This window comes from Castanea sativa, chromosome 2 (assembly GCF_040712315.1).
Source record: "Castanea sativa cultivar Marrone di Chiusa Pesio chromosome 2, ASM4071231v1".
Taxonomy (NCBI): domain Eukaryota; kingdom Viridiplantae; phylum Streptophyta; class Magnoliopsida; order Fagales; family Fagaceae; genus Castanea; species Castanea sativa.
Genome location: NC_134014.1, coordinates 31,266,618 through 31,278,164, shown reverse-complemented (window position 1 = coordinate 31,278,164; position 11,547 = coordinate 31,266,618). Strand labels below are relative to the sequence as shown.

Genomic DNA, 11,547 nt, shown 5'->3' with positions numbered 1-11,547 from the left:
ACACATGGACTTCCTTTCCACCCATCCTATGTACCATGTTCATGCCCACCAAGACTGCTTCGTACTCAGCCTCATTATTAGTAGCCGAGAACGACAGCCTCAGAGATTTTTCGAAAACAATTCCCTCAGGGGATATCAGGACAAGTCCGACACCAGACCCTCTCTGATTAGCTGCCCCATCCACATGCACTTTCCAAGTCAGAGGTGCTGCGGCTGTGATCACACCAATTTATTTTTCATCCATGTGTGCTTCTTTCAGAGTTTTTTCTAGCAATGGTTCAGTAAACTCTGCCACCAAGTCAGCAAGGACTTGGCCCTTCACCGAGGTGCGAGGCCTGTATTTAACGTCAAAGGCTCCCAAAATGGTTCCCCACTTTGCCACCCTGCCAAAGTAATCGGAGCTGCGTAACACCGCCTTGAGAGGTAATTGGGTCAGAACCACCACAGTATGGGAATGGAAATAATGAGGAAGCTTCCGCGTGGCATGAACTATGGCCAGAAGTGCTTTCTCCAAGAGTAGATAGCGCACCTCGACCTCATTCAAAGACTTACTAACATAGTAGACCGGTCTTTGCACCCTGCTTTCATCCCTTATGAGGACCAGACTGACCGCGTGGATGGCCACTACTAGATAAGCAAACAAGACCTCGTCCGCCTCGGGGCGAGACAAAATGGGTGGCCGAGAAAGATATTGCTTAAGCTGTTGGAAGGCTAATACACAGTCCTCGGTTCATTGAAACCCTTTCCATTTATTCAACAATTGGAAGAAAGGACGGCACCGGTCAGCTGACCGAGAGATAAATATGCTCAGTGCGGCAATCATTCCGGTCAATTTTTGGATTTCTTTTGGGTTCCGAGGCGGCTGCAAATCCTGAATAGCCTTGACCTGCGCTGGGTTTACCTCTATGCCTCTATGAGTAATCATATATCCCAAGAACTTTCCAAATCCCACGCCAAAAGAGCACTTTGAGGCGTTAAGGCGCAACTTGTACTTTCTTAGCACCTGGAAGGTGTTGGCCAAATCTTTAACATGTGAAGGTATTGTTTTACTCTTCACCACCATATCATCCACATATACCTCAATGGTCTTCCCTAGTTGCTGTTCGAACATTCTGGTCATCATTCTTTGGTAGGTAGCCCCAGCATTCTTCAACCCAAACGGCATGACCTTATAGTGGTAGTTCCCTGTTGGAGTAATGAAAGCAGTCTTCTCTTGATCCTCTAATGCCAATGGAATCTGATGGCAACCCTGGAAGGCATCCAAAAAACTCATACGAGGATGTCCGACAGTGGCGTCCACAAGCTGATCAATACGCGGCATTGGGAACGAATCCTTGGGGCAGGCTTTATTCAAATCTGTGAAGTCCACACATACTCTCCACGTTCCATTCTTCTTTTTTACCACAACCATATGCGCCAACCATTCGGGGTAGAAACTTCTTTAATAGCCCCAGCCCTCTTGAGTTTGAGCACTTCCTCCTTGACAGCCTCGGAATGTTCCTTGGAAGAACACCGAGGTGGCTGCCTTCTCGGAACAATGGCGGGGTTGACATTTAAATGATGACAAATGAAGCTCGGATCTGCGCCTGGAGCCTCATAAGGGTCCCATGCAAAAACATCAATATTGCCTTTCAGAAATTCTAACAACTCCATCTTCTCCTGATGTGGCAAACGTATGCCGACTTGGAAGAACCTCTCTAGGTCATCCGCTATCAAAAACTTCTCTAACTCCTCACAAAGAGCCTCCTCTCCTGTCACCGCTCCAAGTGCATCCGGAGCTGTTAATTGCTATGAGTCTTTGATGAGCAAAGCCGATGACTCGGCTTCTGTCTGATGAAGCACTACGGCCGATATGCATTGCCTGGCCACCGATTGGCTGCCGAGGATCTCTTCAACATATTCCCCAGAGGGGAACTTAACCTTAACATGCAAGGTAGAGGAGACGGCTCCCAGAGCGTGCAGCCATGGCCTGGCGAGGATGGCTGTATATGGGGAGTACGCGTCAACCACAATGAAATCCATCTCAACCATTTCTGAGCCGGATTGAACGGGAAAACGAATCTGTCCCTTCGGCACAACGGCCTTTCCTTCAAAGCTTATGAGTGGCGAGTCATAAGGAGTAAGATCTTCCAGCTTCAACCTTAGCCCTTTAAATAAATCAGGGTACATGATATCTGCACCACTGCCCTGATCAATCATCACCCTCTTCACGTCATAATTCCCTATCCTGAGAGTGACCACAAGAGCATCGTCTTGGGGTTGAATGGTACCAACCTTATCCTCCTCTGAAAATCCCAAGACGGGTAAATTCACCTTCAACTTCTTCGGTCTGCAGCCTGCCTCTTCGGCCTGAGAATGGGAAACCGCCATCACCCTAGTGGGGCCTGAGCCGATCCTGCCAAGTGCAGCGAAGATAACGTTAATTGTTCCCAATGCCGGCCGAGATGGATTATTCTTCTGATTGTTTGAGCTGGATTGACTGCCCTGCCCATTAGGTTGACACAGGTGCTACTTCAGTTTTCCTTCACTGACAAGCTGCTCCAAGTGGTTCCAAAGGGTCCGACAGTTCTCGGTATTGTGGCCCACGTCCTGATGGTACTGACAAAAGAGGTTCTGATTCCTCTTCGCGGGGTCTCCTGACATCTTACTAGGCCACTTGAAGAAGGGCTCCTTACGAACTTTCTCTAGTAATTGGTGTACTGGTTCTTGGAACACAGTGTTCACGGTCTGAGGTGCTGTCGAGCCGGACTGCCCGATGTAATCTCTTCTCGGCTTGTTGTTGTGGTATCTGTCCGACCTGAAATCCCTTCTCTCCTGCGGGATAACCTTCTCCTTACCCTTTCCTTACTGCTGGTCTTCCTCTACCCTTTTGTACTCATCAATACGATCCATGAGGCGACGTACGCTGCGGACAGGCTTTTTGGTCAAGGACCTCCTCAAGTCGTGATCAGTAGGAAGGCCTACCTTAAAGGTATTGAGCGCCACCTCATCAAAATCACCATTTATCTCGTTAAACATCTTCCAGTACCGGTCGGAGTATGCTTTCAACGTCTCCCCTTCCCTCATGGTCATGGATAACAGCGAGTCCAATGGCTGAGGCACTCTACTACACGTAATAAACCGCGAAGCGAATGCTCTAGTAAGCTCCCCAAACGAACCTACAGACCTCGATTTAAGGCCGTTGAACCACCTCATAGTAACAGGTCCCAAGTTAGAGGGGAAAACTTTACACATCAAGGTCTCATTATGAGAGTGCACCGCCATCCTCTGGTTAAAGTGACTCACGTGCTCCACCGGATCAGTCCGGCCATTGTAGATGGTAAATGTGGGCTGGGTGAACCTCCTGGGGAGCCTCCCCTTTTCAATCCTCCGTGAGAATGGAGATTTGGAGAGTTGGTGCAACGCCCGACTCATAGCATCGTTCCCCAAGCCCCTAGAAGGAAGTTTCTTGTGTCTGCGAGCTGGCGGGTCGTCCTCCTCACAAGAGGACATTGCGTTGGGGGGTGAGCATGACCTCGAGCTGTAACTACCTCCCCGGACCTCCATTGAAGAAGGATTAGATGAGGACGGTGAAGGCTTATGTCTGGCGCGACACAGTTTTCTTTTCAAACGATTAATCTCCTTCTGCATGGCTTTAGCACCATCCTTGTGGGTGGCGCTGCCCCCGCCATGAGTATGGCTAGCCCTAGGGTATTCTGTATGGACACTTCCCTCTCGATCCATTCGACGCTCAAGACGCTCGAAAAGATCCTCCGGTTGTGATCCTTGAGATTCTACATGGTGTGAACCTAGGCCTGCCATAGTATCCCAGCTCCTTCCAGACTAGATTCCCACAAACGGCGCCAATTTTAAGTGCACAATTGCACCTGGACCCAAAGACAATTATGGGCTCAGGCCCAATGAGCCTTAAACAATGAAATTTGTAGAGTGTGAGCTGGAAATCTAGATTAGAGGTACTGAGAACTTGATAACAGACTATGGTGTGCAAACACTTGTAAATAATGAATGATAATTGCAGATGGACCTCCTCGGACGTGAGCCGAGGACTACTTCTGTATTATTTCTCTTTCTTTCTTAAAGATTACAAGTCTTTTATCCACCCCCTGGTTACAGACTGCCCCCCCCCTAAATACTTCTTCTCCTGATGCTTTATCCACGTGTTGCTCCAATCCCCTCCCCTCTAGATATTTCTTCTCTTAGTGCCTTTGAATAGTAACCAGAAGTTTTAGTTCTACTGTTCAGGGGTCACTTCCCCATTAATGCGGCCAGGGAGGTAGGTGCAGAGTCTTTAATGTGGAGGTGGCAGCCTTTGCTCATGATATTTTTCTAACACCGGTGTATCTAGAAGGTTCAGGGTTTCCCCCTCTTAACCAACAGTCTTTCCGAAATTTTGCCTTGACCTTCGTAGTGAATCTTCGAGTTCTCTTGGGTCTGTCCGAGGAGAAACTCACCCTCGGATGTGTCCTCGGACCCTCGGCGTATGGGCCAATTCGTAGTACTAACAAATTCTTAGCTCAAGAACAGATCGGCCCTCCTTGCTAGAGCCCAAATGCCCAAATGCCTGCTTGGGTCCTTTTACTCCCCACAATCACAATTCCATATCATTAGTAAATACTTTTGGTAATGAGTATATTATGATTTCATGAAATCACAATATACTTTTCTAAATTGTGAAGACATCCAAACTGTTCTTAGAGATGAACATCCATTTTTGCTACCAAGAATTCAATTTGAGGAGAGAAAAAAAAAAAAAAAAAAAAAACCTTAAAACTTTTTGATACAGGATAGAAATTTTACCCTAATCTAATCTAAGTGTATATGTGTGTAAAGTTTCTTCTTGAAAACTTGAACCCCAGCCTTTGCCCTTATCCCACAAAAAATTTGTATTTGTAGAGTGATCATCACGCCAAGGGTGTGTGGTGATAAAAAAAGACTTAAAACTTAGTTTCTGGTCATAGTTGTTTCACCTTTAAGAATTAAATTTAACCATGTGTTTGCATTAATCAATCCAATACAAGTAGTGTTACTATTTTTCATAACAACAATTAAAATCAATAGTGATTTATTTGTCAATGCAAACACATGGTTGAATTTAATTAACGAATTTAAGATACGACACCTACGAAATTGTACCAAGTTTTGGGGGGAAAAAGTGATGCTATCATGTGCCAATTAAAAATTTGAAGCAAAACAAAAATTGGAGATACATAATACAAAAAAAAAAAAAAAATTGCACAACATAAATTGGACCAAGTTGCAGCACTCACTTTCTTTAAGTAGATTCAAGGCCTTGGTTATCAAAACTTTTTACTGGTGCAAACCTTCTTTAACTGACTCTTCCAAGATACAATAGTCCAACAATATATTGTGTTGCTTGAATAACCTTTGCACAAGGTGTTGAAACCCAAAGTTCCATAGAAAGAACACCATGCTTTGCCAACAACCTTTGGTTAATGAAGTACATTAATCTGATATAGTGGGAGTTTCAATATTCATTGCAAGATATTAATATTAATCTAATGGGCTTTAATTTTACTACCCAAATTAATTGTTAGATATTAATATTGATCTAATGGGCTTGAATTTTATTATCTAAATTAATCTGATACATTAATATTAATTAAATCCAATTTCCAACCTGTGATTAATTAAGTCCATTAATTTTTTTTGAATCTGGAATAGGGGAAGGGGAAACGACTCAATACTTAGCGAAATGGAATAAGGACTTAAACTCACATGCCAACTCCAAAACTGCATGCGGCAGTTAGAGTCGCGGAGCGAGTTATAAATCCCTCTCCTAACACATTAAGTCCATTAATTTGGTTTAACGGGAGTACATGTTTATAATGGGGTAGATAAGGAGTTTTTGATCTATTAATCTAATTTAGTTACATGTTAACAATGGAGTAGATTTGTAGATTTTTATTATCTAGGTCCGTACATATGCATAGGTACAATTAAAATAATTACAATTACACGATTCAAATTATACATTTTTTTTAAGAAAATGTTCAAATCATACATAGTGTTAGGTTCTAAGACCTTAGGGACTAATGTATTAGAACTTCAATGTATATTGTGTTGGCAAACCATGATCAAAACATAAAGTCTAGGTTTAGACTTGCTCAAAGTATGTTTTATTGTAAAGTTGGAATCGAGTAATTACAGAAATTAGTGGGCAAATTCTACAAGGCTCGATCGATTGAAAATTAGATTCGATCGATTGCGAATCGTGCAGTTTGTTTTTTCTACAGAATTTCCAACTCATCCCAAGCCCGTTTGACGATTAGGGTTTTATGTTTTACTTCTCTTATAAAAAGAAAAACCCTAACTACGTTTTAGGAGCTTTTGATGTGTTGTGTGTTTGATTCTCTTGTGAGATCTAAAGGTGTTTACTTTCATACACACTTAAGGTTATCAAGATCAAGATTGATGTCAAGAGCTTGGTAATTGCTTCAGTTGCTGCATTAAGAAGTTAACGAAGATCTGAAATCTTTGAGTGGAGTCTCAAAGTCACAAGTAGGAGAACTTGTGGTTGCTGTGGATCAAAAGAAAGAACTAGTCTGTGGACTCGGAGTTGTCACGTGATCGTGGTAATTAGTTTTCTACTCGAGGTAGCAATAGGATATTAGTGGTCTAAGTTTTATTGTATAAACTTCAATTCTTTCATAGTGGATTTGTTTTACCTTGATGATAGCTAAGTTAAATTTTCCCCATATTTTTTACTGGTTTGGTTTTCCTGGGTCATCAGATCTTTGTGTTCTTTATATTTTCCGCTTTATATTTGTTTTACACATATTGGTTTAACCTTGTGTTAATTAACAAACTTGTTAATCAACTTGGCTTAATAATTAGGTTAATCATATTGTGTTAATGAGTCTAAAACTTTACACATAGTATTAGCTTACACTTTTTTTTTTTTTAAAACCATATATTTCTAAAACATGTAATTGTATATATTATTTATTTACACACACATGCAAACATATATGTGTGTGTATATATATATAATTTAGAATTCAATTATATTTAAACTCTCTGGTTTTTGCACTTAATAATTTACTTGCCACAAAATTTTTAAAAATTAGATGGACGTATAGTGCAAAATTGGACTCCAATTGAAATTCAATTTAGAATCTAATTGGATGTGAACTTTTCGATTTTTACACTCAATAATTTGCTTGGCACAAAATTAAAAAATTAGATAAGACATATCAAATTGAATTTTCTTTGGGCTTTGACTTTAATATATATATATATAAAGAGAGAGAGAGAGAGAGATTAATGTTTCCATTAGATTTGTAGAGTAGATTTTCATTACCCAAACTAATTTTTCCATTAAGAATTATTTAATATTAAAATGCTACAACATACTATTGCTGATATTGCTTAGAGAATCGATGCACCATTAACAACCATTATTATAATCATCCTTTTTTAACGAAATTATTATAATCATCCTAATAATACAAGGTATGGGTTATTTATTAATGATTTATGTCATTTCTCATCATTGAAGTGCCTATATAAACCACTTTCAGTCTTTGTGATCTACCTGAACATAAAGTCCAAGAGGTTCAAGCTTATATCATTGTCAATGGGTTCAAAGAAGTCATATTTGGCTGTGATTTCAATACAAGCTATATATGCTGGCATGATCTTACTCTCCAAAGCAGTGTTCAATGGTGGCATGAACAGTTACATTTTCATGTTCTATAGACAACTAGTTGGAACTGTTTTCTTATTCCCTCTTGTCATGATTTTTGAACGGTAATTATATATGATTTCTTCTCTTTGTGCTGTTTATTTCATAAGAGTAACCTTGTTGTTTTGTTTTGGATTCCAGGAAGAATGCAACACCGCTGTCATTCATGACCTTCTGCAAAATATTTGTGCTTGCTTTTGTGGGGTATGTATGATTTTAAAGCTTTCTCTTGGTGCCCTTGAAAGAATTGCCTTAACTTGTAGTCATTTCAAGAATGTAATGAATTTACATTGTGAATTATGTTTGAGAAGTTTGATATTGTTGATATGGAGGAAGTTTTAGATCTATACATCCAGCTATTTTGCATTTCAGGATTACTTTGGCCCTGAATGTTTATTGTGTCGCCCTTATTTATACATCTGCAACTTTGGGTGCTGCAACAGTAAATTGTCTTCCTGTCACAACGTTGTTTTTTGCAGTGTTGCTCAGGTAGTTATTTGCAATCTTTTTTTTTTTTGGGGGGTCACATACGGATTTTATTGCTTTATTCTTTCTTTCTTCATCATTTTCTTAATGTTATTGAGAAAGAAAACGGAGAAACTAGATAGTCTGTAATGTTTGTAGTAAAAATTTGTTATGTTAGATACTCTGGTAAAACAAAGTACTTTGCATAAAAAGCTCCTATTTTTTAAAATTGTCAATGTTTTTTTGCATAAAGAAGCTTCTACCCCTGCATTACCCCCTTGGGTCAGCAGTCAAATTCCCAACTAAGGCTCATTTAGTACCAAAATTTTGAAACTTTTGGGTTTGATCGAAAGTTAGTTGCAATAAAATTACCAAAGAAGCTGTAAAATTATACTAATTTTTATGCCTGTTGAGTCAGTTCAGCTATATTTATTAGAGTCAATTGACAGTCACTGCATTGCAGGATGGAGAAAGTGACCATGAGGACAAACCCTGGGATTGCAAAGGTTGCAGGTTTGATAGTGTGCATGGCTGGTGTGATAATCCTTGCATTTTACAATGGCCCTCAGATGAAACCCTTAATCCATCATCCGTTATTTGGACATCATAACAACCAAGATCATCAACTTCATGTTTCTTCTGGCAAAAATTGGACACTGGGTTGTTTCCTCTTGTTCATTTCAATCATTTGTTGGGGTTTGTGGCTTGTACTTCAGGTACCACTTTAGGAGATTAATTAGTGCCACTTATCAACAACAAAATTGCTCTAACCAAGGATTAAAAAATAAAAAGAAAGGGCAAATTTTGAAGAGAGTCCATTTACTAGATCTCTCATGCTCCATGTCAAATCTGAAGCAATCAGACCACATTTCACTCTTTCTAGTTACTAGGTCATATCTGATATATGCGACTAGAGGCACATGTGGGTTGTATTACCTCCTAGGAAACATTACTTTGCCTTCTGCTTTTAGGGACAGCAATGGAAGCATAATTGGCAAAAAAGTGATTTTAAAATCTACTTTTCTCTTGATGATTCACATCATATATTTTAACTTAAATATTATATCATTTTATTTCCATAAGATGCTAATCCATGTTTGTAATAACTAACCAGAGTTACCGATTTTGATCAATACAGGCTCAGGTTCTCAAAAGCTACTCTTCAAAGCTTACCTTCACCAACCTTCAGTGCCTATCAAGTGCAATTCAGTCATTTGTTGTAGCCATTGCTTTGGAAAGAGACCCTCGTCAGTGGAAGTTGGGTTGGGACCTTAGACTACTAACAGTTGTCTACTGTGTAAGCAGACAAATAATCCTTGGACATGTCTTCCCCATAAATTGGATGGTGTGGTATCCTAAACCCACAAGAGTTAAAAAAAAAAAAAGATTCTTGAATGACTTAGCGAAAAAGAAAATTTTGGACTTGTCAATTTGACATAGAGCTTTTTGGACTTACTTTGATATTCCCTCTTAAACTAATTGGTTGATATTTGAATAGAGAAAGGAAGTTTTAAATGGTCAATGACTTAATGTATATAAATAGTCTCCTAGTTTCTTTTCTTTTTTCATGTCTGAATTTGCTTAACAACACAAAAGAGGTGACAAAGTCAATTGCATTCTGACAGGGAACCATGGTGACTGGAGTTTCATACTACTTACAAGCATGGGTGATAGAAAAGAAGGGGCCAGTTTTCCAAGCCATGTCAACACCACTAAATCTGATAATTACAATCATTGGCTCGGTGTTTCTCTTAGGCGAGGTCATTAGTTTAGGCAGGTGAGTTAGTCCAGCCATAACAATATACTTTTTTTTATTAGTCTTCAAGTAATAATGAATCTTTAATTAATTTTTATTTTTATTTTTGTTAATGGGGGAAGACTGTTATTTGGGTAACTTAGTGACCTAACTTGCTCTGATGATCACCCTTGAACTCTTTTCTTGTTGACGAATATGTTTGGAAAGCCCATAAAAACTAAGTGGGCAGTTTTTGATGTTTCAAAATTAGTGAGAGAGTCTTGGTCATTTTGTTGTGCAATTAGGGAGGGAAATTTATGTGTGACATTAATTGTCTTTCTCTGTTTGTAGTATCTTAGGTGGGATCTTGTTGGTTGTTAGCCTTTACGGCGTTTTGTGGGGAAAGAGCAAGGAACGTAGTGTTGATATCCCAAGTGGTGCACAAGTTCAATCTGAAATACCACGTATAGAGTCGAAAGAGGAAGAGGTGGCTAGTAATGAACCACCCTCGCTTGTGTGATATAGCCAGGAGTTCAGTATTTTAATGCAACCAAGCTCCTCGAGAAGGCATGAGAATCAATTGAACTATTTGCCGGTGATATTTCTATATGTTATACATCTTAGATCAATTGAATATATGTTTGACGTGGGACTCAACAACATGTGGTGCTAGCACTACACCTTCACAATTCAAATCCACACACAAAATTATGCTATCCTTAGGTCTTCCATGGAAAATGACTAAGTAGGTTTGGACACAAACAGATAATGACAGCTACGACATGTGTCGTAATCCATTTTACCCTCTAGAGTAGACTTTAGTTTTGTTATTAAAAAAATAAAAAAAAAACTTTAGTTTCTCTGAAAAGTTTTCACAACCCTTGTTCATATCAGGCACTAGTTGTGAATGAGTTATCACCATTGCTTTGCCCTGCTTGTGCAATTAAAGCTGTCCTGCAACCATCAAAATCATGTAGTACATGAAAAAAGCTTCCAATTAAAAACTTGACGGGTGGAAAGCACGAAAGCGTCACTCTCTATTGAAAGTGCATAATGGTACTGCGTTTCTGTGGTTGTATTCACTATTCACAAAGGTTATGGACCAGGCGAAGAGCACATGGAAGAGTTGAACCAAAGAACTCACCTATCCAATATAGGTGTCATTAATTCATTACTTAAGTCTTTTAAAGTTGTGCAAAGACTCAATTAGCATCTTGATTCCTGGAAAACATTTTCTTCTTGGGGTTTTTTTGTCGAAGTTATCAATTTCATTCTAATATCCATCCAGATTTGTTTATTGGATCAAAATATTATAGTACAAGTTTATTTTAGTGTAATGTTTCAGATTATTGTTATTTCTATTATATATTATGTCTAAAATTTATATTGGATTTGGTGTTTGTATTATTTAGCTTACTTTGAGCAGAGGGAAAGTATTTTCTATGGTATGGAAGGAAATCTTTTTTGAACACGAAGAAAAATAATTTCTAATTAAAGATTCATTTTTTCAAGAGAAATAGTATTGCTACATATTACAACACCTTGTTGAACTATAGTTTTACGCTAGTAAGTTTATCCATATCTAGTGCAAAGAGATATAGATTTAAAGCTGATCTTTGGTGTAAACTAATTGTGATTCTTT

General features: G+C 39.1%; 1 protein-coding gene across 2 annotated transcripts; it reads left to right on the top strand.

The window, feature by feature from the left end:
* The first annotated feature begins 7,534 nt into the window (after positions 1–7,534).
* Positions 7,535–11,201, top strand: LOC142625864 (WAT1-related protein At5g64700-like). 2 transcript variants are annotated; one of them, XM_075799603.1, is made up of 7 exons: positions 7,537–7,770; positions 7,847–7,909; positions 8,078–8,194; positions 8,634–8,886; positions 9,309–9,467; positions 9,796–9,947; positions 10,257–11,201. In XM_075799603.1, exons 1-7 carry the CDS (start codon positions 7,598–7,600, stop codon positions 10,423–10,425), a joined length of 1,086 nt encoding a protein of 361 aa, XP_075655718.1. In that variant the 5' UTR covers positions 7,537–7,597; the 3' UTR covers positions 10,426–11,201. The 2 variants fall into 2 exon arrangements, with proteins under 2 accessions (XP_075655719.1, XP_075655718.1); XM_075799604.1 differs by lacking the exon at positions 8,078–8,194 and having other exon boundaries at positions 7,535–7,770.
* Positions 11,202–11,547: the final 346 nt, after the last annotated feature.